Below are 27,123 nucleotides of genomic sequence, written 5' to 3' on the forward strand. Positions count from 1 at the left end.
TTACTCAGTTTTAGGCATACTTACTATTTTTAGTAAGTCAACAGGACACAAGGGATGTTAGTTTTGGTGATTGAATTTGATACTCTGCGGCGTGAGCTTTCCAACGAGCTATCACTCGTGCTATTTGAATTCCGATAACTAATATATTTTTATGCCTGGAGTATTATTAAAGTAACAATTAATTGAGTACTAAAATATTAAAGTGTTACTTTAATAGTAAATTTTATGGGAATGTGTGCAAATCAAAAGGGGCGCCTAAGGGAGACATAAGTGATTATTTTAATATGTTTTATATCGCACATCTTTTATCCCACATTGCTCATGTGCGTGGAATGGACTCTTGGAGAAAGAATAAAAGGGAGCGTTAGTGGCTTCATTCGGCAGGTTGAATATGAGAAGAAAATTGATGTGTGAGTTGTAGATCCGTTCTTGGCATTAGACGACACCTATCCTCTCTTGTGACATTCTAGACGTCATTCCCTTGGGGTTCGACCTTTGGAATTCATTGCTATCAGCTTCATTAATAGGCAGATTGGGCGCATTGCCAGCTATAGGCGGATTGGGTGTTTGCTCATATTATTCTTGCTTTTTGTCCGATGCTTATGCCATTGTGAAGGGATGATTTTATGAGGGTCTTCAACTGATTGGAGGCAGATTTCACTGTAATAGCACTGTAGCATGACACTATTCATATTACTGTAGCAGCAAGATGGGAAGTCATTACTAGAAAATTATGTTATAATGCTGGAGTAATTAGTGAGTTGAAAAGTTTGCTATGTATTTGATTTTATTAGTCGAAAATAAATATTATTTCAGCAGTAGTTCAATCTTCAGTTTGCATATTATTATAAATTCCTTCTTGTTTATGTTAGGTGGTTTCAAATCTATGCAAAGACATAAAAACAAACGAACATTTTATTTCTAGAGCCATAAAGGGGTTTAAACATTTAACCGGGAAATTAAGAGTGGGATGCAAATTATTTGACTAAATTCCTATTAGTAGTTGGTTAAGTTTTTGGGAAATTCTAGGGTGTCCATTACACTTATATCAATATATATCAGATTTAATTAATCTGAATATGTATTTAATTAATTTCTTCCTTTGCTGATCTGCTCTACTTTCTTTCACTCTTCCACATTCTTATCAACTGTTTACATGCTTTTCTTATATTCACGTACTACACTCCATACTTCTCACACAATTACTACACTCCATACTTCTCACACAATTTCTTATTTCCTATGTATATTCTTCTTACTGTTTTGCTCTTTTCCACTCACTTATTCTCCATTTATTGCACTATTCAATCCACTTATTTTCTTTCTTTTATACCTTTGATGCAACCTTCCACACACAGGTTGTGGCTTTTCTTAATCTTAATCCAACTCTTTAATTTCAAATATTTTTATTATAATCATAACATTATTTAAATCTTAACTGCACCTTATCACACTTTACACATTTTATTTTAATTTTAAATCTTCTACTGCATAAACACTTCAAATATTTCTTTATATTCCAATGTTTGAGATCGTACCTATAGCCTTTATTTCATGTTCTGGTCACTCCATTTTATATTTGGCTCCTTGTATATTATTTTTTTCTTCAATTTATGTCTTGATGGTGTTGACTCTATATTCGCTGCTGTCTCTTTTTCAATGTGATGTGGACTCTTTTTCCATCATGTTTCCAAACTGTTTATGTAGTTGACTCTTCAACCAATCGACTACAGGCATAATAAAATTGCTCTTTGTTTCATAATGAGCGATATCTCGTTAAACTTCATATGCTGACGTGTAGAATAACTGTTACATATTGTTTCCATGCTTATGATTGCTCACTTTGTATTCTTGTCTTTAATACAATATATATATATATATATATTGTTTGTTATATCTAATTAAATTTGTCCTTCTTTCTGTGTGTCATCATACGTATTCAGATTTGTTTGATACTAAATCCAAAGCCATGACATCTCTCATTCATATGCTATTGCTGAGTGTATCCATCAGTATAACGTAGTTTACTTTCATCTTTTATATGCTACATGTCAGATACGTCTGAACTTCTTCAATCATGGAGGTCTCTGTTGTGTTTATTGCTGACATCTCTGTATGTGCATTACTGGCATCGTTTTTGTTTTATCTTTCTACTTTATCAAGTTATAAACTTGAATATTATTGACTACTTTTGACTGCTATATCAAGTGGTCATATAGTTTTTGTTTATGTTTACATCAAACCTGCTCTCGATGCCGTACATAGTTTCCTCAAACACATCACTGCTCATTTTGTCCTTTTATTGCTGCATATTGTTATGTTCTATCTTCACTGTTAATTCAGGGAGCATATCATTCTCGTCTTAGTTACTTTGTGTCTATTGTATTGCTGTTGCAACAAATTATTGTCCGGTTCTTCAATGACAGTCATTGTAAATCCTATGATTCCACCATTTCTTATATATATTATTCTTTATTTCATTGGGCATTCTCTTTAACTAATCTTCCTTAAGACAAGTCCCATTTTCTGAATATAGTGCTTTCATCTGTCTTGGCCACTTAATACATTATAATTGACTGTGCATAGTCTTCGTAATATCTTTCGTGCTCTATCCACCGCCCTTGGCCCTTGGTCTTACACACTATGCCACTGCTATACAAGTTTTTGTTCCTTGAGTCGTCGTTTCTTACTTTGTCAACCTTGGTCTCTGTTTTTGTCTTGTTCACTACTAGGTATACAAATATGGAAAAATTGATGAAAGATCAACCCCATAGCTCCCAAGAATCACTTGCATGCAAACACACCTATTACAAAAGAGAGAAGCAAAAAGCTATGGAGGCAGAAATTGCCAGATCCATAGATGAGACATTCTTGATGAGCAAAAAAGAGATTACTAATATCAATAATGAATGAATAAATTACAAAGAGATCAATCCTTATAAAAGGAGATAAAAACCTTAACAAGAAAAAAGCTAGGTTGCATGATAATAATTAATAAAAAAATTAATTATTATATGTCTAAAGTTTAGCTGAAGTAAACTATAGATAATAAGTGATTTAATAATTAAATCAAACTGATTTAATTAATAAGGAAATATCATATTACTCTAACACCCCCTCTTAAGATAAACTTAGGGAGTAGCTCAAAACCTAGAAACTACTGCTGAAAGCAAATTGGGTCTCGGCAACAAGGTTTGATGAGGTACCCAAGCACAACCTAATCTCTGAAAAGAGGAGAAATAGAGAAAACCACATGGGAAAAACCCTTTTCCAAAAAGATGAAAAAAATGCTGAAAAGAACTAGTGAAAGACGGAAGAAGCCTCCAAACTAGGGAATGTTCTAGAAGATAGGAACAAAGAGGATCATATAGAACACCATTGAAGCATGTAAAGCTGCAAAGCTTTGTTGAAAGTAACTGCCGATTTGATGAACCTCCACTGAAATAGAACTTGATCAGGTAGAGAAGATTTTAGTGTGCATCGAATCAGAAGGCACACAAAGGCAAACAACTGAACTCAAAGATACAGATGGCATGAAATACTAAAGCCTGAAGAGCTGATCAATCGAACTGAGGAAGCATGAGAAACAACAGAATAACCCCCCCCCTAATGCAGACAAGGGTGAGGTGACAGGCAACTTGAAAAGTGGGCCAAAAGAACTACAAGTCAAGGAACTGCGATCAAGATGCACAAAAGAGTACATATGTGTGTATTGAGGTGATCAGTCTTAGACAATATCACGGAAGGGACACTCACTGGACAAAGGAAGATGGCAAACGAAGGCAAACATCAACCCCCCCATGGCACTTTATCAGAGAAGTGCATGTACAATAAGGCACAAGATATGGTGAATCTCAAGAATACAATAATCTGCATGAGTGTCCTCAGATGACATTGCTCGAATTAGAAGGCAAAACAATGCAAATAACTGAAACAAAAATACAGATGTAGTATGACACTTTATTTTAGTGCATTTGCAAGAATTCATACAAATGATGTCTAAATAGACCAGAAGAGACATAAGACTAATACAGTAGATAGTACAAGTTAGGACAAATCATTTGAAGCAAAGAAATTGATCCTTGGACCTAAAACAACCAAGTTATCCACCATAAATAAAAAATGCAGAAGACTGAATAGAATGGGCTTGGAGTAGAATGTGGAAAAATAACAAGCATCATTGAAAAGAGGTTGGAATGACCTTTCCAACGATATAAAGAATTCCCAAATCGGAGATCAGATGCCTAAGATATGTCTACCGGAGTGCAAAATAGAACTTCTAGCTTTGACTGCGTAAATAAGAAACCAAACAACATCAAAAGTCCAAATAACCTGCACCATCATGATAGGCTCGAAAAGAGCTTTCCGACGATATAAGATTCGTCAAAAAATACCTCCATATGACAAAGATACAACCAAAACAAATCAAAGAAGAGATGGTTTGAAGACCGTCAAGTTTTGGCCCAAAAAATGATGATGTCAGCACCTGCAGCAGGCTTGCATCGTCAGTACTTTTCTGACATCCCTGCTATGTTAGTACTTTGTTGATGTAGGTGTCCTTTTTTGGAAGATTTAAAAAGGTTTTTTAAAAGGACAAAACTCTTTGAAGAATTTTTTTAAAAAAAAGCATAAGCTTTTAAAAAAAAATAATGAGCTTTTTTTAATAAAGCCTTTTGTTTTTGTGATTTATTTATTTTTTAATAAAAAAAATCGTCACTTCAGGAAACGTGCCCTAAATCTGGTAGCAATTTTTTTGCCTCAATTTTCAACTGTGTCCAAAGTGGACAAATTTTATATGAAAAACAATGATGTCCGTTTGGGCTCAAAGTGCACCAAAAAAAATGACCCCCAGATCCAATACAAAATAACTTTGAAAATTGAAACTCTCTGAAATAAAAAAGCACAGATCTGAAAGCCAGAAAAAATCTCTCATAAACTGAACATGGGCATTAGGATTTGGAGGTTTGATACCATGTTGAAGTTGATGAAAGATCAACCACACAACTCCCAAAAATCACCTGCACGCAAACACCTGTTATAGAAGAGAAGCAAAAAGCTATGGAGGTAGAAATTGCCAGATCCATAAATGAGACATTCTTGATGAGCAACAAAGAGATTGCTAATATCAATAATGCATGAATAAATTACAAAGAGATCAATCTTTATAAAAGGAGATCAAAACCCTAATAGGAAAAAAGCTAGGTTGCATGATAATAATTAATTATTATATGCCTAAAATTTAGCTTAAGTAAACTAGAGATAATAAGTGAATAATTAAATCAAAATGATTTAATTAATAAGGAAATATCTTATTACTCTAACAATATTCGTATAGCCAAATTTCTTGCACCATATATTACTGTTGTTTATTGACAACATCCTTAATAGCACAAGCATGTACCTCCTGATTGGTGTATTATCATACTCTTGCTGTAGTAATTCATATTTATATTTTACGTTTGAATGATTATCTATGAATATCATTGCATACATATCACTTGCTGCTATCTGTTTCTTAGCTTCAGTAGTAATCAACTCCTTATATTTGACTTCAATAATGATTTTTTCTTCATACCTTTGACATTGACGATACTAACTCTTATAGTTTTGCTCATGCTCTTTGACCGCAATGACAATAATTCCATCATATTTAGGGCTAAAAAGGAATTTTAGAATAGGAATATGGGGAATGCGGGGGCCGTACAAAACTTGAAGAACTTTGAGGCTCAATAGTTTCCCCACAAAGTCGCTAGAAAATCTGTTGGTGGATGTTTTGTTACTAGAATTTCAAATGTGTGCTTGACCCCATGAACCCAAAAAGAGATGCAACAGAACACCCACAATAGATAGATGGGGCAGAGTACATAGGTCCATCTCTGAATTTTAGAGGTACAACCCCCTCGTGTAAGATATACAAGGAATGAAAAAATCCAAAAGCATTCAACCAGAAAGCGAAGGTATATGATCATGCATGTAAAATAAGTGAACTAAACTACACGTAGAGTGGAAATAGAAAACTAAACCATAATATGAATAGGGGAGAGTAACCTTGCAGCACACATAACTGTTATTCAAAGATAATATATTGCACATAATTGAACAATATGTGCAAGTAATCCATACAATACATAGAAATAGAAGCCCAGAGAGGGACAATGCAAAATCACTATTATATTCATATGTGAAACAAAAAGATCACAGTCTTTTGATTACAAATATCCAATCAAAAAGTGCCTTTACAAAAATTCTTTCTTTCTATCTTCATTGCCCCCCTCACCATTTCATTCACACCATTCCCATATATATAGAATTACACGATGGTTACAAAAAGAAAATTGTAGGCATTCTGTTGTAAAAAAAAGTAATGGTTAGATTCCCTCTAGAGTGGTCTCCACGTCTTCTTCATTTCTTGCTTCCCTGCCTTCCTTTGGGTTTACATGGAGCAAATTGAGAAGATCCATCTTGAAGTCTAGGGCTTTATCATCTTTTACTTCTAGAATAAAACCAAACTTTGCATGATCTCTTTCTCGCTTTAGCTCATAAACGTCTCTCTGTTAACGAACGACAGTGGTCCTCAAGTCCCAAGCAACGGTGTATAAGCTAAAGAGAACATTGTATTGCTCCTCCATTTCAATTTACCAAAGATGTAGCTCAAGCACAGGTTGAGGGTCATCATGGTTGTATTCTTCTAGTAGTGGAATTCCCATCTTAACACAAATAAGATTATGAGTTGATGGAGTTTGCAAGATGATTGTTGAAGAATGAGGTGGCTGAAGATTATATTTATAACAAACCCTAATAACTTATTAATGTAGTTAATGCACGAGAAATAATTTTTTCGTACAATGTCACTTCATGAAAAGACTTAGTTTTACCATTTTCAAAATACATGCTTCCTTTGAAAGATTGCCTCTGTATCGCCTCATTAAATGCAAAACAAAGCCATAAAATCCTTTCCTTGGGGAGCTCGTTGGCGGTAGACACTTGCTGAAGTTTCAAAGCATGGATCAAAAGTTACCCAACTTAGGATAATGGGCAACTGGGTGATATAATTGTCTCGTCGTGGAAGGCTCAAAGCAAGGTCGCGTCTTGTAAGGTTATCACAAGCGCTGATTGGGCGAAACTACATGTTACAGAAAAGAGCGGTCTAACAAAATTCATGGGTGAGAAGGAAAGTTTCAAAATTCGAAATTAGGGGGTTTAGAAAACATGGCTAACAAGATCATAGAGTTGACTCTAAGGTACTTGTTTATGTTGGAGATAAACATAACTTTGTTTTGGATGTGATTTGGTGACAATTTCGTGGGGATTTATGTTTGTTTCTTTGTGGAGGATTTATCAACTTCTTGAATATGAATGATGTAGCGATTGAGATTGGCTTCAAATAAAATGCAAATAGAATAAGTGTTTAGAAATAATTGGTGAATAAGCCTTTGAACAGTGATTACAACAGAGCAATTGACAGTTTACAAAACACCTATACAATGATTGAGGTAGAAGAGGAATCAAGAGATGCGATCACATGCATAGAATCTAAGTGATTATTCCATTTCATATTTATGACTACAACCTAATTGGTTGACTGGTGTAAGCAATTTGAATTATTCCAAATGTCAAGCAAAGGAAAAACACTTGAGGAAAGTTAGAAGATTCAAGATCATTGAAAGATACAATATGTGCAATCCTATTGGATAATATTGTTATCAAGAGTAAAAGTTATGAGATGTTGTGTTGACATCAGTTGGTTGTTGCATCAGTGTAAGGCAACACTAAAGCGTTGCATTGGGAAAGGTAATACGTTTTGACTGTTCTAAGCAGGTGATAAGGAAATCTAGTTTAAGGCCGACGTGGTTAGGATGAATCATCTTGAGACATTGAGATAAGTGATATCCTTATGGAGATTGAGTGAGAAGCTTGAGATTTGAACCAATGGTCCAGATTAACAGATAAAAGTTATTCCTAACCTAACCCTTCTTAAGGAAGGGTTGTAACAAAGAAAAGGGATAACGAGAAGAGAGTGAATTGAGAAGATTGTGTAGTGTATGAAGATTGTGATCAAGATACAAAGTAGTGAAGAAGAGAGAACAATTGCAGAAGAGGAAAGAATAGTTGAAGAAGAGGAGAAAACTAATTGTATTTGATAGGCAAGGAGTGCCACATCCAGATTTGTGATTTAGTTGTTTCCTAATAGTTACACCAGTTAAATCTCGATTTAATCTCTCGAAAGAGTAGTTGAAATGTTTTAACAAGGTACTAGCAAATCTTGTCAGACGCGAACTCGAATGAGTCAATGCTAGATTCTTGAAGCAATAGAACAACAGAGCAATAGATTATTTTGCTTCATTAGAGAGTTGCTGAGAATAGTTTATAAGTCAAGATCTTGTGTTGTAGTAGTAACCCAAGGTTTGTAGTTGCCCAAGGGAAACCTTTCTCAATCAAAATCCATTGATACGATAACATTCTATCAGGTTTTGGAAATCATAATGCTATGGTAACTCTTGGTATCATTCCATTCTATACCATGTAGAGTTTTAGCTAGGGGATGGATAAAAATAAAGAGCTTGCTGGAGGAGAGAATTTCCTTGAATTGGTTTGGAAGTGAAGATAAAGTAGATTGGTTTATGAATCCAGAGAAGATACAAAGTAATTTGATATCCTAGCACCATTTTTTCTGTGATAGGTTTACATTGGAATCTCTAAACTCCATTTGATTTAAGGGCCCGTTTGTTTGTGGGAACTTAACTCGAATAGGAATTTGTTTTTAATTCTCTGCTTGGTGCGTCAAATCAGAATTGGGAATTGGAATGTGTTTTTAGATTTTAGTTCGGTGCACCAAATAGGAATTGGGAATTGGAATTCGTATTCCCATTTTGGCCTCAAAATGAGCATGTGTTCCTTCTATAAAATACATGTTATTTGAATAGCTATTCCTATTCCCATTTTGACTTTTTCTGATTTGATGAATTTTCCAGATCCGCTTTCGAGAAATGAAGAACAATGATCATTGGTGGGTGTCGGAAACTTCATTGTTTGGGATCGTTATGACCACTGGAAGGTTGCTGTTGGCTAAGGCCTTTAGGACTTGGGCGTTTGCATCGCATATCTTCATGTACCCCGCATTTATGCTCTTCATTAGCTCCACTGCTTTGGATGGAGATGATAGATTGTTTGCCACTCTTCCATAGTTGATTCCCATTGCATGAGCTGATTACCCTGTTGTTTCCAATCATTGGTCCCGTACGAGAGGCTCAATCCAATGTCTTCAACCCTCGATCCCATAAGCTGCCAAACCTTAAGAATATTGTTAGATTTGTTTATTTATTTTTCATTTCATTAGTCACAAGAACCAAGACATTTCAGTGAATTACATATGTGAATCCAAACGACAATCTTGAGGATATACGACATAGAAAAACCTACATGTTTACAAGAAATATGGTCAAAAATTTCAAAGTTCGCCAAGGATCCCCACAAACCATATAATACAATTGAATACTCGATTGTATTGATCAGGGTAGGCTTATTCTATCGTCTCGCGTTGGGCAAGGTGGCCATAACCAGGTAAGCCAAGAAGCGCATCACATTCCCATGCCATTCATCCAAATCCATTCCACCTAACAAATCCCTCTATAAATCCATTCACACAAAATTCTTCATCACAAATCACAGATTAAAATCACCAATCTTGACTATTATTCATAGTAACATGGGGATGCGTCCCCTCTTTTTGCCCCACGCACCGGGGACTTGGACGCACCGAGGACTTGGGGACTTCGTTCCCTCGTCCCCACTAGTGCCACTAGATTCCACCACCTCTGCCAAGGATAGGGGGACATCCGAGTGTTAACTATTTGCTGATTTGACTATTTATGTTCAATGTTTGATGTTGCAATTCAATGCAATGTTCAAGTATTTACTCTTTTACATCTTGACATCTTATATTGCAATAAATCTTTTCATAACTAGCATTTTAAGTACCATATGCATAATATATACAACCCCTCTGGTCCCCCCGCTGCTGTCCCCAAATTAAGGCCCCTTTGTCCCCTTGTCTTGGAAACTTGTTCTCCCCTTCCCTCATCCCCCCGTCCCTCGGGATGGTGTAACTATGCTATTATTGCATTACAACATGGCATTGAAGTTGGGCGATTTAGTTCCCGACTTTGGCTCCATTCATTTCCATGACTACATTTTGAATAGCTGCGCAATTTTATTCTCCCTCCTGGTGTATATCACCCCTTCCAAATCAGATGATTACTTTGATGGTTTTGTAGAACCAAACGGGGTGTGGAATAACAAATCTTATTTTTATTCCTATTCTTATTTCCGATTCCTATTCCTTATTCCTTATTTCCAATTCCAATTCCAATTCCTATCCCTATTCCCCATTTCTATTCCCGCAGCCAAACGGGCTCTAAGGGTTTATAAAAAGGGAGTTTTAGCGTTCATTTCTACATCTTATCTAAGAAATGTCTTAACTAGGTGCGCTTGAGGAACTTCAAATAAAGTGTCAAATCCTTGATGCTCTCTCCAGCAAAGGGACTTGAAATATCATTCAAAGATCCAAGGTACTTGATAAATAGGTTAATGCTACACAGCTGATGTTCATCCTGATGGATTTTCCAGAATAGCTAAAGTTCCAGAGCCTTATTCATCATTAAACAATTCGTAATACTTGCTTTGTAACTCTATTTAGGAAGACAGTTAAATCTTCTGAGCAGAGGGTTATCCTATCCTCATTGGTGGCATGCTGTCCCAGGATTTAACAACACAGGCCCTTGACCTGCTGAGCAGAAGATTTTTCTATTCTCACTGGTGACACTAAAAGAAAATTCTTTGGAAGGGGGTAAGAATTGACATTAGATAAATGGACATTGCTTCAAGCTAGATTTGATGAGCTGAATGACTGAATCTGACCAGATGGCATGCTGTCCCAGGATTTATCAACACAGGCCCTTGACCTGCTGAGCAGAAGATTTTCCTATTCTCACTGGTGACACTTAAAGAAATTTTTTTGGAGGGGGGTAAGAATTGACATTAGATAAATGGACATTGCTTCAAGCTAGATTTGATGAGCTGAATGACTGAATCTAACCAGATGGCATAAGCCACCTGCCTTTCCATGCACCCTGATTTTCTTGAAATTTGGAAAAAATAAAACCTCGCTTTCAATTTCCTCTGAACAAGTAAAATATTGTGATTCACATATACGAGCTTGCAAAATGCTGTTTTAATTCTCCAAGTCCACGTTTTAATTTGTTGATGTGAAAAATCTGGAGGGAGTGCACATATCTTCCAACATGCACAGATCATCTGTTTATAAGAGATCCATTTTTCTAAATCAGCAGAACTAGTTCAGAAAGTCGAAAACACAAAAGTTGTCATATCAAGATCTTTTACATCCAAAATGCTACATTAGAATCAAGCTCCTCATTGTGCAGGGTTACAATCTGATCTGTCAAAGCAGCAGGCTCAATAGCTGGAGTACATATACTCTTTCTGTCAGCAGTTTGAGATTCCAAATATACCACAGCGTTTCCTCTCCTCGCTTTGATGCCTTTACTTGTTGCACCCATTCTTTTCCTGATCTGCACCTCTTTTCTGCTTGCCTCCTACTTTGTTTCAGATATGTTTTTTATCGTTTCTACTTTTTCTCATGAACCTTGTTTGTTATTCAATGTTGCCCTTTTGATTATTGGTTATTTCTACAGGTTGCAGGTTCTGTATTTTGCACTGAATACATTGAGAGAGTCTAGTCCTACTGCAGTTTATGGAGCAGTTGAAAAACCTTTGCAGTTTGCCCAAACAGCAGCTATTTTGGAAGTAAGACAAGCTTCCCAATGATGCTTATGTTTGAGGTGTTTATGATTTTGAATTTTTTTACCACAAACTCTCTAACTTCATTTGAATTTATGTATTGCGGGTGTACAAACTTTTGGTGTTCCAAAGATATTCCATGGTCTTGTAGGTGAGTTCGCCATATTCAAATTCATTTCCATTGAGTATTCCATATTAAAAATCACTTTCATTGAGGATACTGAATACTTGGATCTGTGATGTTCTGAAATTTTATAATTAAGGGTCTGATTGTCATAATTCTTCTGCTTGTAGGGCTTGTTAAGTCTCCAATCTCAGCAACCCTTCCTCAAATAGGCTCAAGGCTTTTTGTTACTTGGGGAATCTTGCATAGTTTTCCTGAGGTATTCCCTACCATTGAGAGTGTTAAGGGTGGTAAATGATTAATGCTGCATCAATTCATAAGCTAAGCATTTATTCTTGGGATATTTTTATGATGTATGTAGGTAAGGACCAGTTGGCTTGTCAGCAGCCTGGTGATTAGTTGGTCTGTGACAGAGGTAGGACTTATATTTCTTTGAGCTTTCCTAGTTTATATGAAACTGAAGATTTGTGTGTATGCATATATATTTGAGGGTGTATGTATATGATGGCCCTCAGATTAATTGCTTGCATTTATCTCTCCAACATTCTATAGCAGGTATTCTATGCTACTAACAGTGTGATAATGTTGTTTAATATGAACTTAGTATTCTATGCTTTTTAATAGTGTGGTGAGAATTTTGTGTGGCAATTTGCTGTCCGTGTGGAGGTGGATGGGTCTGAAGGCAAGGTCAAGTTTGAGCATCTTTGGATATTGCTGGATTTACATCTTGGTCTACCGCCTATTAGAATGCATTTTAAAGATAGTGTATCAAATGGCCATGTGCTTAAAGATGGTGCCCTAATATCTATTATAATCTGTAAAATCTATAAACGACTGGAGATTGTCCAAAGTTTAGGGGTAGGGGTAGGGGTAGGGCCCATAAAACCCATACCCATAAAATTTTAGGCTAGGGGGACCGGTGCACCAGATTCTATAGGTAACATGCCCCCGATGAACCCTACCGGGACTAGAATTGAGTAGGGCCGCCCTGGTGGGGGGCCTCTGCAGCTTTACCCCCTACCTCTGGGGGTCCCTAACTACTCTACTGTTTTTCATGAATGCATAGAAATCCTTGTTGGCAAATGCAAGGTAATTAATTCAGAATGGAAATGCCCAGATGATAAATATAGGAAACTTGTATTTCCACAGTACCTGTAGTAATAGAGGACGTTTGCAGTTTGTATATGTTTTTTACATTGACATTTCAGATCACACTCTATGATTCATCATCAAAATGTGGAAAACTTAAAAATGAAATGCTAAATTAGCTCACTAAATAAATAACAAGATCCAGAATGGGTAAGAAGGGAGTGTGATCTGAGAAGTCAGAAGGGTGAAGAACAGAAAAGAAAATGATAAAAGTATTATTAATGTATAATTATAAAAGTAGAGGTTACGACTAATAGAGCGGTAAGACTAATAGAGGGGTAAAAGTCAATGGAACTAAATATGAAGTTTGTACAATTATCACATCAAATTGAGAAAAATGACCGCATCCATATTGCTCATAAATGTGGGGAGGTTGCAAATTGAGAGATGGCAATAAATCTATTAGTATTACAAAGATTTCAGATAAATGATAAAAGAAAAATGCTATATAAAAAACTAGGAATTAGATACTAGCAACAAAAATACCATACCGTATTTCTCATAATAGCTTAATAATATTTTTAAACTTAATATAATGAAAACAATAGTCATCTAATAATAACGATATTCTAAAGCTGAAGTAGTAGAAGTTAGTTGCATGTTATTTTGCATTTGTCAAAAGAGAAAGTTGGGTCAATATAGAGTCCGTTAATTGACTTGAACTGTGACATGGCTGGCCGTGAATGTTAGACCTTGTCGTTCTACTTTTCCAATATCAATTGTTGCTTTGCAGAGTGTGAGACCTTGGGATTTGTGAATTGTGATAGCCCACGCCATAGTAATTGGTATTTGCCTTCTGTTCCCTAGTGTAATTGGTGCTATTGCAACACGCTTAGGTTCCTGTGGATCCCATGCTGGACCATTGTAGTTGTCAACACTAGCTATAATGTACATGGGAATGTCAGGTGGCTTGGAGCCATTGACAAGTCCTGCTTGTGCCCATAGATTTTCTGTAAGCATTATTTGTTGACTCTTACACAAGAGCACACTTTTTTGGAGTTGTTCTTCATCGGATCGACTGTTTTGACTACTAGTATTTGCTGCAATGCTCATGGCAATTGGATGGTTTAGTTGTTTCAGCATTCTTTTATTGTGTACGGACACAATATCGTTTGTACCAAATATGTGGATCAAGTTATTGAATTTTTGATTTTCTTCAGGTCGGTAGTTGCTATTGAGATCTTGTCATCAGTAGATCCCAATCATCTTGCGTGGGTTCTGCATTTTGTATATTGGTCAATGCTTGTTTGAATTGTAGTTTTGCAGGTCCTTCGTCTTGTTGCCGGAATATGGTGTGCAATGTTACGACTGTTGTTAATTGACTCCAAATTGCAAGGGCGTCTGAGTGTGCAATGTACAGGGGCTTGTCTAATACTGGAGGCAGTTGTGCAAGGTCTCCAGTGAGTGTTGATGCGAGTTTTGTATCACTACATAACATATTAGTAATTGGATGCTTGATACAGAATATCAAATACACAATTCCTCTCTTGAAAAGCGATCTCTCATGGGACATGAGTATAACTCCAATGTTCCTTACACCGTTGGATACTCGCTCAGTTTTATCAATGTGATTTGCTGGTAATCACGTAGGCGGCCTTACGTTTTCTTGTTTGAGAAAAGTTTGGATCTTGGTGAGAAAATGGAAATGGTGGTTCGGTGTGAATGCTAGATGATGTTGATGGCGCGATGATGGCAATGTAGGGTGAATGGCGATGGAAGGTGAGAATGCCGATGTTTTGGTTTACTTCTCTAACTAACCTCTTCTAAGCATGAAATTTGGCTACTCAACTACTCCTACTCCTAAGAATGGAAGGTTAGCAGATGGACGGGGATCGAATCTAATGAAGGCTAACCAGCGGCCCTACCTCCATAGATGCAACGTTTCAAAGGAAAGTAAACTAGATCACCACACAAAGCCTCCCAACCAGCCGCTAGGATGCTAGTGGCCTAGTGTTGACCCCTATCAAACATCTACCAAAGCTACCATGCAACTATCCATTTTATTTTACTCTTACTCTAACAACTTGAAATGAAATTGCTTCAACTTGAAAAGAAAATTTAACTATGTGGAAGTAGAAAACATGCAATAACACCCAATGTTCTTAGTCAACATGCAATGAAAAAGAGAGCACTTTGGTATTATTTTCGCAACAATTTCTCCAACCCCTCCTCTTTACAAATGAGAGCCAATGGCCTTATATAGAGGTCCAAAATACAATGGACGGTAGAGATCAAAACAAGATCGACAATTCAGATTGGATCCAAAAACCCTAATTAGGGTTGCCACCCCATCGGCCAATGAGAAGATGCCACCTCATCAATGGACCAATGAAAAAAGTGCAAAAGTGGCAACCAATGAGAAGGCACCAAAATGGTGGCCAATCAGAAACAAACACTTGTCCTATTCTAGAAGAAAGAGAGAGTTGCCACTTGGGCTTACATAAGATGATCTTCTAATATAATTCTTCCTTTTTCTTTTGTTCTTTTAGCTAAGGCAATGAACTTAGCTAGCCTTTCGTTAACTTCTTCCATAGGAGGACAAGGTGTGTGCTTCTCTCGGAGTTCTGCTGACTTTGCCACGCTGTTTGCTGCTTGTAGTATCCTTTCGTGATCCTTCTCATATTCCTTTGCAAACCCAATAAAAGCATTGAGTGAGGAAAGGGTGTTCAGATGTTTCCTTTTGACGGCAGCCTTTCCTAACTCATCCAATCTCGATCCAAATCCTGTCTCACTGACATCCTCCTCTCTAATACCCTCAAAATCAAGCGCCACCCCAACATCGCTCATCATGGTCGAAATGGAAGTGTCGACGCTTGGGCCGTGTTGTGCAATCTCATCATGAATTTCTTCAAGTGTTCTGAATCTGGTAGTCAATGCGACATACCAAGATTCAACTATGCTCAATCCTCTCTCATCAACCAACCGAGCTCTTTCCAAATATGCCTCCGGTAGCCTAATGAACGCCTGCAGCCTAGGAATAACCAAATCCTTGATGGGAAGAAAATTCTTCCATTCCTCTTCAAATAATCTGAATTTGTTTCTGACAGTCACCAATGACTGGAATGTTGAGATGAAGGAGGGCAAGAAATTTCGCCCATCTTGGATTGTATCATAGATCCAACCCCTTACTTCATGTAACTGAGCTGATACCTCTTCTGAATTGCTCCCGCTGTCTTGAGGAAGGGCTGCCTGATGCAGCTGTTGGATTGGCTGGCAATCTCTCCAATATTTGTTTTCGGCCTCCAACTTTACTATCCTTTCGTTTGCCTTCCTCAGTCTTTCTCTGATTGATGCTATGCCTTCCTGAACCTCCTCACATTCCATATCATCTGTATTTCTTCCCAAATTATGTTCTACTATTTCGTACTCCCGGGCTGCAATCTCATCCGCTGCCTTATTGACTGTTGGTATAGCAATCTGAACCCTTCGGTGACCATCACTGTCGCTTCTGATTACCCTTGCCACCGTATTTGCCATCTGTTTTTGGTTCCCGCTATCATCCTTTTCTATTAGTCCTTGGATATCATCAACTGCGTGAGCCATTACCACCTCGCCTCTCGGCATAAGCATTTGCCTTAACCATAGTGGTGCAGTGCATCTCCCCAAATCCGGATTCGGTTCGACCAACAAAGCATCACCAACGGCCTTAGATGCCTGACTTATCTCTTCAATATCAATCGGCCCATCTTCTTCTCTACTAGTTTCTGCCATATTTCCTTGCTGGTTCTCCGAGAGAGGGGAGTACTCCGTACTTTCACTGTAGCCACTTGATTCCGAATCAGAGCTCACCTCCATTGCGGCCCCTTTTTCACTCGAATTGACCTCTTGGCTTCTAGCCTTAGTTATACTCTCCCTTGACGGCGCTGCCCGCTGTCTCTTGGCTGGAGGTTCCGAACGTTCTTGGCTTTTCTCTACCTCCAAAGCCCTCTTCTTGCTATTTCTAACTGTCTCCGATTGCCGGCCACTTCCTTCACCCTTCTGTCCGATTGATTCTACTAGACCTTCCTTCGGTTTCATCATCTCATAAGTAAGGAGAACCTTTTGTCTTTGTAGCTTTCTCAACTTGGCATTATACCACGACTCGGTATGCAAATCTACTGTCCTTGTGACTGCCTCCAAGGAAGGATCCTGATGATCGTCCCAATCCACTCGATTCAACTCTGTTCCAACTACTGTCTCATAGTCTTCTCTCAACACACTACGATCATCCTCCAATTGATCGGGAATATCAAGGCCTCTCCATCTGATATCTCTCATTATGTTCACCGACAATCTCGAGAAAGCTAGCTTTCTCACGTGAAAATCATCCTTTGCATTGGCCCAAAAGTCCTCTATAGTGGGAACATGCTTAAATTCGCTTTCATGAGATGCCTTGATAAGACCAACAGGGTCGAATCCTTGCCTTGCTCTGTACCATCCTAGATGATACCACTCCAATTCCTTTTCCGCAGCCTCAAAGGCGGCCCGATTTGGGCAACTATCATTGCCAATTATAATTGAGAAGGAAACGCCTGTTTTCCCCTCATTCCTCATTACTCTATCATAGTGCTCAAGCTGCCTAGCCAATTCCATCAAAACTACCTTGTCGGGCGGGTATCTTGGAAGCCTCTTGGGACAAACTGTACTTCCTGCCACTCTAATGTATGTGAATTGCGGGAATTGGATGAACCAACTCCCAAACTTCTTAATCCTTGCATCTGCTTCCGATGAAAGTCTCTTAGCAGGCGCCCCTTGTAATACCCTTACTGTCTTCATGGCGAATGCATCGCAAAACATCTTGTAATCCTTGTTATTGTGCAAATGAAGCTGCGGATAGCATTCATGCACCAAATATTGCCCCGGCCCATTACCAATCTCTCCTAAGGCCCTAAGTCCCGGACTCTCATACAATCTAGCAATTAAGTAAAACAGATAGGATCCCATGTAGAATTGCCTTTGGTTTTGAACTGTTCTAAGTTGCAACTCTAAATTTTCACTTATGATCCTAGCCCAATCAAATTTTCCTTTTCCCTTTTCAATTTCATCAATGAAGAAGTACATCCAGTTTTCGAATTGCATAGCTTGAGCTAGGCCCATGATCCGGCTGAGAAGAACAATGAGATCGCCATATTCCGGCTTGAAATCTGCCACTGTAAGCCTTGTTGATTTGTTAACTCCTTTCCTTCCTTCGTGTATCCAATTCCGCTTTAGATGTGAGAAGTAGGCCTCTTGGTTACCTTGAAATGATTTGGCCGCCTGATCCACCATTACAACTGTCATGCCCTTGCTCTGGGGAATATTAAATGTCTCTGGGGAATATTAAATGTCTCTTCAATTGCTTGTTCGCCAATGTTGGCCAACACTCTCTTCCCTTCGCCAAAAATGACGGATTTACTGTCTAGATCAAATCTGGATGCACACTCCATAATCAATTCCGGACAAGGCAAAGTAGGAGGAAAAGCTGCTGCATGTACAATTCCGCTCTTGTATATCCTCTTTGCCAAGGGAGATTGTCCTTCCTTTAGTCTGTCCCTCATCCGTATCATGTCCACTGTAGCGATATTAGTATCGGTTATTTTCTTCATTTTCGAGAAGAAGGAAGTTTTGGGCGTCATATCCTCTTTGTCTTTCTTAGCGTTTGCCCGCTTGGGATTCTTACTTGCACTATCATCCTCCATGCTCGTCGCCCTATTACGGGATGGTAGAGTGGTGGACCAAAAGGCAAGAAGAACCAAGTAGTGCAATTCTTAGAAAAGAGCGAAAGAATGGATGTTAGCTTAAGCACTCCTTGCAACTCTAGATGATGACTTTCACCTTAACTAATAATCTTACAGCAACTTTTCGGAACTCGGGATATGACATCAAAGAATTACAAATCCCTTTGCAAATTAGAAAACAAAGCCTCTAAGCTTATCCAACACTTGCCTTCTATGCAAAAATCAAACTTTCATATGTATCTCTTCTCCCAACAAAATTGCCCAAATCTGATATAAAAAAAATTGCAGCCCCTCTAGAAAATCAGAATTTTGTCTTCCACAAATTTCGGCCCCCACAAAATTCGGTTCCCACAAAATTCGGCTAAGCATGAAAAAAAAATCTGCCCTTCCACAAAATTCGCCCAAGCAAAGAAGGAGCAAAATCTGTAAAATCTGCCACCTAGGGCACAAATCGCAGCCCACAAAGTGGAGCAAAAATCCCCAAAAACGCAAAAAATCTGGCTCTTAGACAAATCGCCCAACAATGGCAATGGAGAAATTGCCCAAAAATCGCCAAAAAACTGCCTTCCACCAATTTCGCCCAAGTCTGGAAATCTGCCCTTGCTTCAAATTCGCCCAAGCATGAGGAGCAAATGAATTGATGAAAATGAAATGGGAGGGGACTCCCTTTATAGCAGCTTTCACCTTCCTCCCAGGCTGGCCGACTTGGTCCTATAGAGGAAAAAAGAACCAAAATTAAAGCTAAGTTAGTGGCCCACTTTAAATACTTTGCCAAAATTTTAATTTTCTAAAATGAAAACTGCACTTTTAATTTACTAATTAACCACAAATTGCAAAACGAAATTAAATGGTGCCTTGGGGATGCTAAAAATTTCTATTTAATGAGGATTTGCTAATTAATACATCCTTGAAGTTGAATTTTGGCTAACCAAAAGCCATTTCTTAATATTAATTTACCAATTTCATTAAATACCAAAAGCTTTCAAGGCAAATTTAATCTATTAAAGCCAATTTTTGCAATTCTAAATCGATTTTGCTAAATAATTAAAATTTTATGACAAAAAATAAAATTGCCTCTAGAGTAAAAATCGATTTTGCAATTTAACTTCATCTTACAAAATTAAATTCTATTTCACCAAAAAAAAATAAGATTTTCCAAGAACCTAAGTCTAACGAAAAATTTCCTTATTTGAAAATCATTCAAATTTACAATTAAATCCAAATTTTCAAAAGAAATCGTCTAAGTACAAAATTCACAATCTTATCCTGGCAAGTTGAAATCAATTTTGAACTTATTCGGCCTAAGGATAGAACTGATAGCTCTGGAAAATCAAGTTGAAACCGGGTGAAAAATACATCTAACCTTCTCCACTGGCCCTAAAGGCGATTAAAAAGGGGGTCCCCAAGATTTTGGGGCGATGTGTGAAAACCTCACAACAGTTAGGATTATGGATCTTCCTCCAAAGTGAGTAGATTGGTCATGAGGAAATGCCTTGCGCAACTTGCTATCGATCTTTTGTAGTAGTTCTGGTCCGATGAAGCTCATCTCATTGATAAGGATGTACGTGATATACTTCATGTCTTCTTGAAATGCTGTTAGTGCTTGGCCATTGAGTTGGTGCATGTCTTTGATTGGGATTTTGAGTGCTATGTATTGTTGTTGCATTTATTTTAAATGCAGCTATTCTTGTTGGTGCGAGTATCAGAATTTGGTGGTGTTGAGTGCAATGTTGTCTGTATTTGATTAGGTGTGATTTTCCAGTTCTTGATTATATCTCATTGGTGGTGTCCAGTATGAAATTAAGCCCTTCGCTTGTAGGGACCATTTTACAGCCACCCCAACAGATATCTCTTCTTCGTGAATGTTGCGGAGATCCACATGTTTGAAGAAGTCGTCATCTATAACTGTCCTTTGCAATATATCTGCACAGTGCAAAAGTGTGATCACTTGTCATGGATTCAAGTTAGAATAGTTCATGATTTGTCTGCGCTATATTGTCTAGAATCTGGAACCAAGAAGAAGGGAAAGAAGAATGGATAGTTGTTGTTACAAGACCCTAACTAAGATGGCTCGTTGAAAGCACTGATTTGTATATGAAATCAGTTAGTAAATATTCAAAAAATGTGGGTGCAACTCTTATTCAAGGAGTTAGATTCACCACAGTGTACACATCTGAGAAATAAATATCGGTGTGTGAACATGGAATGCAAGTTAGCAAGTTAGTAAATATTCAAAAAATGTGGGTGCAACTCTTATTCAAGGAGTTATATTCGCCACAGTGTATACATCTGAGAAATAGATATCGGTGTGTGAACATGGAATGCAAGTTAGCAATCACTAAAACATATATCAATCTGTGCTATATCATCTAAAATCTGGAACGAAGAAGAAGGGAAAGGGCAAGGAAAAGTTGGTGTTGTAAGATCCTAACTGAGATAGCTTGTTGAAAGCACTGATTTGTATCTAAAATCTGTTAGTAGATATTCAGATAATGTGGGTGCAACTCTTATTCAGGAAGTTAGATTCGCTACAATGTAAACATCTGAGGTATCATACTAATAAATATTAGTGTGTGCAGGTGGAATGAGGGTTAGCAACCATTAAAACATATTGCATTCTAAACTTGTTTCAACATTTTTTTTTTATTGGAAAACATAACAGTATATTCCAGTTTTGCTGGTACCATATATTTTTTGGGTAGAGTCTACAATAATATCAAAATTTATGATTGGTATATCAATAATGTGGGTGCAACTCTTCTTGAAGAAATTAGATTCGCCATAATGTAAACATCTGAGGTAAAACATATACTCATTCTAGATTTACTCCAACATTTTTTTTATTGGAAAACATAGCAGTATATTTCAGTTTTTTTGGTAGCTTATATTGTATTGGTAGAGTATACAATAATCTTCAGATTTGTAATTGGTAAGAGTATACAGTAAGCTCAAAATCTTGGGTACTGATTCGTGCCTCTTGTGAGCAGAGGTGGAGGCAGATGTGAAAGGAGGCGGATTCTGGAGCGGATGCCTCCGGATGCATCAGACTGAACATTTCAACATTTTGCAATTTTTTGCTGTAGGGAGCATGACCTCTAGCTTTAATTCGTCTCTGTTAGAAAAGCTGTTGGTAACATATAAAAAAAAGATATGGCGTCCAAGGTTTGAGCTTTTCGACCTGCAATTTGAAGCATCTAGTTTTCTATAATCGTGCATCCCGCACAGTCAAAAGCGATTTTGTAACATATACAAAAGCTGTCCGAAGCATCTAGTTTGTGAGGGTAAGTTGTATGGATGCGTATGATAAGATGTAAGTCATTTGATATCTAGTTTGTATTTAATAAATTATATTTATTATAATATATTTTGTATTAATTTCTGGGGAAGATTGTGTGAGAGTTTTTTCATCAACGTTTCGGATCATACTGTATGATCCGAAACGTTGATGAAAAAACTCTCACACAATCTTCCCCAGAAATTAATACAATATTCATGGATTGTGGAAATCTGTTTGCTTTGGTATAATATATTTACTTTTGTATTATCATATAAATAATATATAGTTATTATTTATTATTAAATTTATTGTATTACAGTAATACTATATTAATATTCTCGGCAATGGGTCAACTTAATATATAATTGCATTTCGACACCGAAAATTTCCTTTCTCATAAATGGCACCCTTGAAGGCTTTTTTAGCATATCTAGAGGTATCAGACAAGGCAATCATATATCACCTTTTCTCTTCAGTATTATGGCAGAAACTTTTGGCAGAGCTATTATAAAGGCTCAAATTGAAAGGAAAATTAGAGGCATCACAGTAATTGAGGTCCCCACAATAACACATCACAAGTTGCAGATACAATTCTACCAGGAGAAAGCACTTTGGAAGAATCTGAAATTTTTAAGCAAATAATAAATAATTATATGGAAGCATTTGGGCAAAAAATAAATGCTAACAAAGCAAAGATTTTCATTATTAATACCAAAGAGGAGGTGGAGAGAGAAATTTGTAGATTAATGGAATTCAAAAAGGGAACCTTCCTTGCAATTACCTTGGTATTCAACTTGAAAAAGGCATTAGAGAAAGTAAAGCTTGGGATATGATTTTAGAAGAGTTGGATAAAAAAGTGGAATGTTGGAAAGAGAAATGGTCAACTAAAGCCGGTAGAATGACAACGATCAAAGTAGTACTATCGGCCATCCCTGCATATCATTATGTCATGTCTTTCCCTATCTAAAGGTGTAAAAAGAAAATTAGATTCTAAACTTCAAAACTTCTTTTGGCAAGGCACCGAAGACAAGAAAAAATAAGCTTTGATAAAATGGAAAAAAAATATGTAGACCTAACGATTTTGGAGGCCTAGGCATAAAAAAATTGAGTTGGCAAAATGAGGCGCTAGGGGGAAAACTTATCTAGAGAATGTGTAAAGAACATAATAGTAAATGGGCCAAAATTTAATATAATAAATATTTAAACAATAATAATCCTTTGTCTTTGTTCAAAACTAAAAATCCTTAAAAAGGTTCAAGAATTTGGAACTTTATGCTGAACTGCCGCCCATCAATAGCTAATAACTTAACTTGGGATATTGGTTTAGGGTAGGATATTATTCTGGGAAGAATCATGGGATGGGCTCCCATCTCCAGATAGGGTAAATCTACCTATAAACATCAAATGCACTCTATTAGCTCTATGGGGTAAGAATGTGAGTGATTATAAAAGTAAAATTAACGATAAGTAGTATGGAGAATGGCAATGGAAAACCTTAGATGAAACTCCACTTTCATCACAAGAGAAGTACATTTTAAATCAAATTTTAAAAAGTAGGCAGACAAATCATAAAGAAAGGAAAGATAATTAATCTGAGAAGCCTCGAAACACGGAAATTATAAAGTCGAATTAGGATATGAAAAGATAATTAATTCCCAACAATGGGATAAGATTGACATCCCTCTAAATCTATGTTCGGATCTAGCATGTCTTCCAAAAGCAAGTATCTTCCTTTGGGCTGCTCTTCAAAAGAGATTTCTAACAGTAGATAGGTTCACCAATATGGGTTTTGAAGGACCATCTAGATGCCCACTTTGCGAAAAAGAATTTGAAACGTTTGAACACATGCTTTATGATTGTCCCTTTGCTAAGAATTGTTGGTATTGGTTATGAAAGAAATTGAATTGGCAAATTGCATTCCTTGATAACCTATTCAATTTTTTAAAAAGCTGGTCGAAATATGGTTGTTCTAAGGTTATAGTAATTTTTGGAAAATATCCCCTTTCATACTCTTATGAGAACTATGGAAAGAAAGGAATAGAAGAATTTTCTGCAATAAAAAGATGGATCTAATATTCTTTTTTAATAATTGGAGGCTTGTATTATTGAGGTAGCTAACAATAATCTCAGAAACTCATATAAGGAGGAAGGTTCCTTCTCAAACTGGGATGTAGATACGTGTAAAAGTTGGTTTAAACCATAGTAATGAGACTCGCTGCAAGTTGTTCGATTCAACGAGTCAAGTTACCTCAGTCGGGTCAAAATGACTCGTGACTATTGTTGTGAGGTTCTCACATCATCAATCCAAAACTTTGGGGACCCCCTTTTTTTGATCGCCATGGCGGATTTTTTTGGAGTTGTCCAAAAAAATTTCGATTTAGAGGATCTTACGCCTTGGACACCTTCGGGCTAGGAGGAATGTGGTTAGATTTTTTTTTTCACATGGTCTTAACTTGATTTTTCGGAACTTGTAATTTTATCCTTTGCCCAAACAAATTTCAAAGACAACATTTTTTCGATGGTTAGAACAATACTTGGTAGGATAAATTTACAAATTTTTTGGACTTAGACGATTTATTTTGAAAATCGGATGTAATTATATAATCTTTAGCATTTTCAAAATAATTTTTTTTTAGATTTAATTGTTTCTGAAATTTTTTAATTTTTTGGTGAAAGAGAAAAAATTTGTGATAGTGAAAGTAAATTGGAAAAATTGATTTTGAATGCTAGAAAAATGGTTTATTTTTGGTAAAAAATTGAAATTGCATTGCAAAATCGAAGATGGACTTAATTGCAAAATATTGCATTAATTTGGTTAAAATTGCCTTCAGAATTTTAAAAATATTAAAAAAGGATTGGTAAATTAAAGTTGACAATCGATTTTAGCTTGCTAAATCCGATTTTAATTGGTATTTTAATGACTAAAATGTTATTAAATGATTTTTTTTTAACATCTCTAAGACTTAATTTTATTTTGCAATTTTGGTTCTAACCGACAATTAAATGTGCAAATTTCACTATAGGCAAATTTTCTTTTTAGTTTGGCATTTAATTGGGACCATTAATGAAATACTAATTTAATTTTCTTCTTCTATAGGTGCTAGTCAGCCAGCTTGGAGGAGTGAGTGGAATGTGGTATAAGAGGGCTCCTCCCCCTCCCATTTCTCCGTTCCATCACATCCTCCTTCTCTTTGGTGATTTTTTTCCCTTGGAGCAGCCTTCTTGCTTGGCGATTTTCCCTTAAAGGAGCAGATTTTCTATGCTTTGGTGATTTTGCAAGGGCAGAATGGTGTACTTGGCAATTTTCTTAGCAAGGGGCAGATTTCAAGTGTTTGGTGATTTTCCAAAAGAGAGCAGATGTAAATAGTTTTTGCCCTAGGCGATTTTTTGGAGCAAATTCAGATTTTTTCTTGCTTGGGCGAATTTTGTGGAGGCCTGATTTTCTCTAGAAGGGCTGCGAATTTTGCACCAGATCTAGGTAATTTTATTTGGCGGAGGATATGTGATCAAAAGTCTGTTTTTTGACCAAGTGTGGGCAGTTTCAAAGAGATTAAAATTCTGATTTTTTTGCAAGAGGCTTGATTTTCTAAACTTTGATTCAAATTAAAGAAAGCCCGGCTATTGGTAGAGGTAAAATTCAATTCATTTTAGAGTTGAAGGTTGGTTTAAAGGTGGATTCCACTCCTTGTTCTTGCTTGGTTTTGTTTCCTTTATGTTCTTCTTGCATTCATCATACACCACTTCATCATCCCATCTATAGGTTGAAGTTTGGGGTAATACGTGTAGATTCCATGATAGGACACTTGGCAAAGCAAAAATAAGCTAGACCACCCAGGGATGAAGTTGGGAGATATAAGTGTAGTCCATCCTAAGGTAACGAAGAGGCAAAAATAAGTGGTAGTCCTACCCCTAGGTTGAAAATTGAAGATTGATAAGTGTAGTGATAGGACTTGGTGAGGTAGAAATAAGTTAGAATCCATCGATAGAAAGAAGGATGGACATCGATAAGAGTAGTCCATATCACTTAGAACGAAGGGGCAAAAATAAGTGTTTAGGATGGTAGATGTTAGTGCAAGCAAGAACCCTAAGGGAATGAATACTAAGAAAGACAGAGGACATCATGCCCAAGACCACCTTCTTCTCAAAAGTGAGGTGAATAACCGATTCCAATATCGGGATAGTGAACATGATACAGCTAAAGAACAGACTAAAGGAAGGACAATCCCCCATGGCAAATAAGATTTACAAAAGTGGAATTGTACATGCGGCGGCCTTCACTCCTACCTTGCCTTTTCCAGAATTGGTCATGGAATGTGCATCCAGGTTTGATTTGGTTAGTAAATACATTATTTTTGATGAAGGGAAGAGGGTGCTGGCCAACATTGGCAGACAGGTGATCGAAGAAGCATTTAACATTCTCCAGTACAAGAGTATGACAGTGGTAATGATGGATCAGGCAGCCAAGTCATTTCAGGATAACCAAGAGGCTTATTTCATGCATCTAAAGCAGGATTGGCTACACGAAGGAAAGAAGGGAGTCACTAGATCATCCAGGCTCACTGCGTCAGACTTCAAATTAGAATATGGCGATCTCATTGTGCTCCTCAGCCGGATCATGGGTCTAGCTCAAGGTATGCAATTCGAAAACTAGATGTACTTCTTTATTGATGAAATTGAAAAAGGAAAAAGAAGATTTGATTGGGCTAGGATCATAAGTTAGAATCTAGAATTGCAACTTAGGAACGTGCAAAATCAAAAGCAATTCTATATGGCATCCTCTCTGTACTATTTGATTGCAAGGTTGTATGAAAATTCGAGACTTAAGGCCTTAGGAGAGATTGGCAATGGGCTACGACAATATTTGGTCCATGAATGCTATCCATAGCTTCATTTACACAACAACAAAGACTATAAAATGTTTTGTGACACCTTTTCCATGAAGACATTAAGGGTATTACAAGGGACACCTGCTAAGAGACTCTTCGTGGAAGTAGAAGCAAAAGTCCAGAAGTATGGGAGTTGGTTCATCCAATTTTCGTAATTCACTTATATTAGAGTAG

The 27,123-nt window shown here is 37.0% G+C and overlaps 1 protein-coding gene across 1 annotated transcript in view; it reads left to right on the top strand.

Moving 5' to 3' along the window:
- The window catches only part of PAS2 (Protein-tyrosine phosphatase-like, PTPLA), a 102,515-nt gene that overhangs the window by 37,759 nt on the left and 37,633 nt on the right, over positions 1–27,123 (top strand). Inside the window, exons 2-5 of the mRNA XM_089819477.1 lie at positions 11,712–11,823; positions 11,950–11,968; positions 12,112–12,200; positions 12,303–12,356. Of these exons, the coding sequence (XP_089675603.1) occupies positions 11,712–11,823; positions 11,950–11,968; positions 12,112–12,200; positions 12,303–12,356 (274 nt within the window). The remainder of the gene's footprint in view (positions 1–11,711; positions 11,824–11,949; positions 11,969–12,111; positions 12,201–12,302; positions 12,357–27,123) is intronic.

This window comes from Cupressus sempervirens, chromosome 3 (assembly GCF_028749045.1).
Source record: "Cupressus sempervirens isolate cs-2001-9-10 chromosome 3, ASM2874904v1, whole genome shotgun sequence".
NCBI lineage: Eukaryota > Viridiplantae > Streptophyta > Pinopsida > Cupressales > Cupressaceae > Cupressus > Cupressus sempervirens.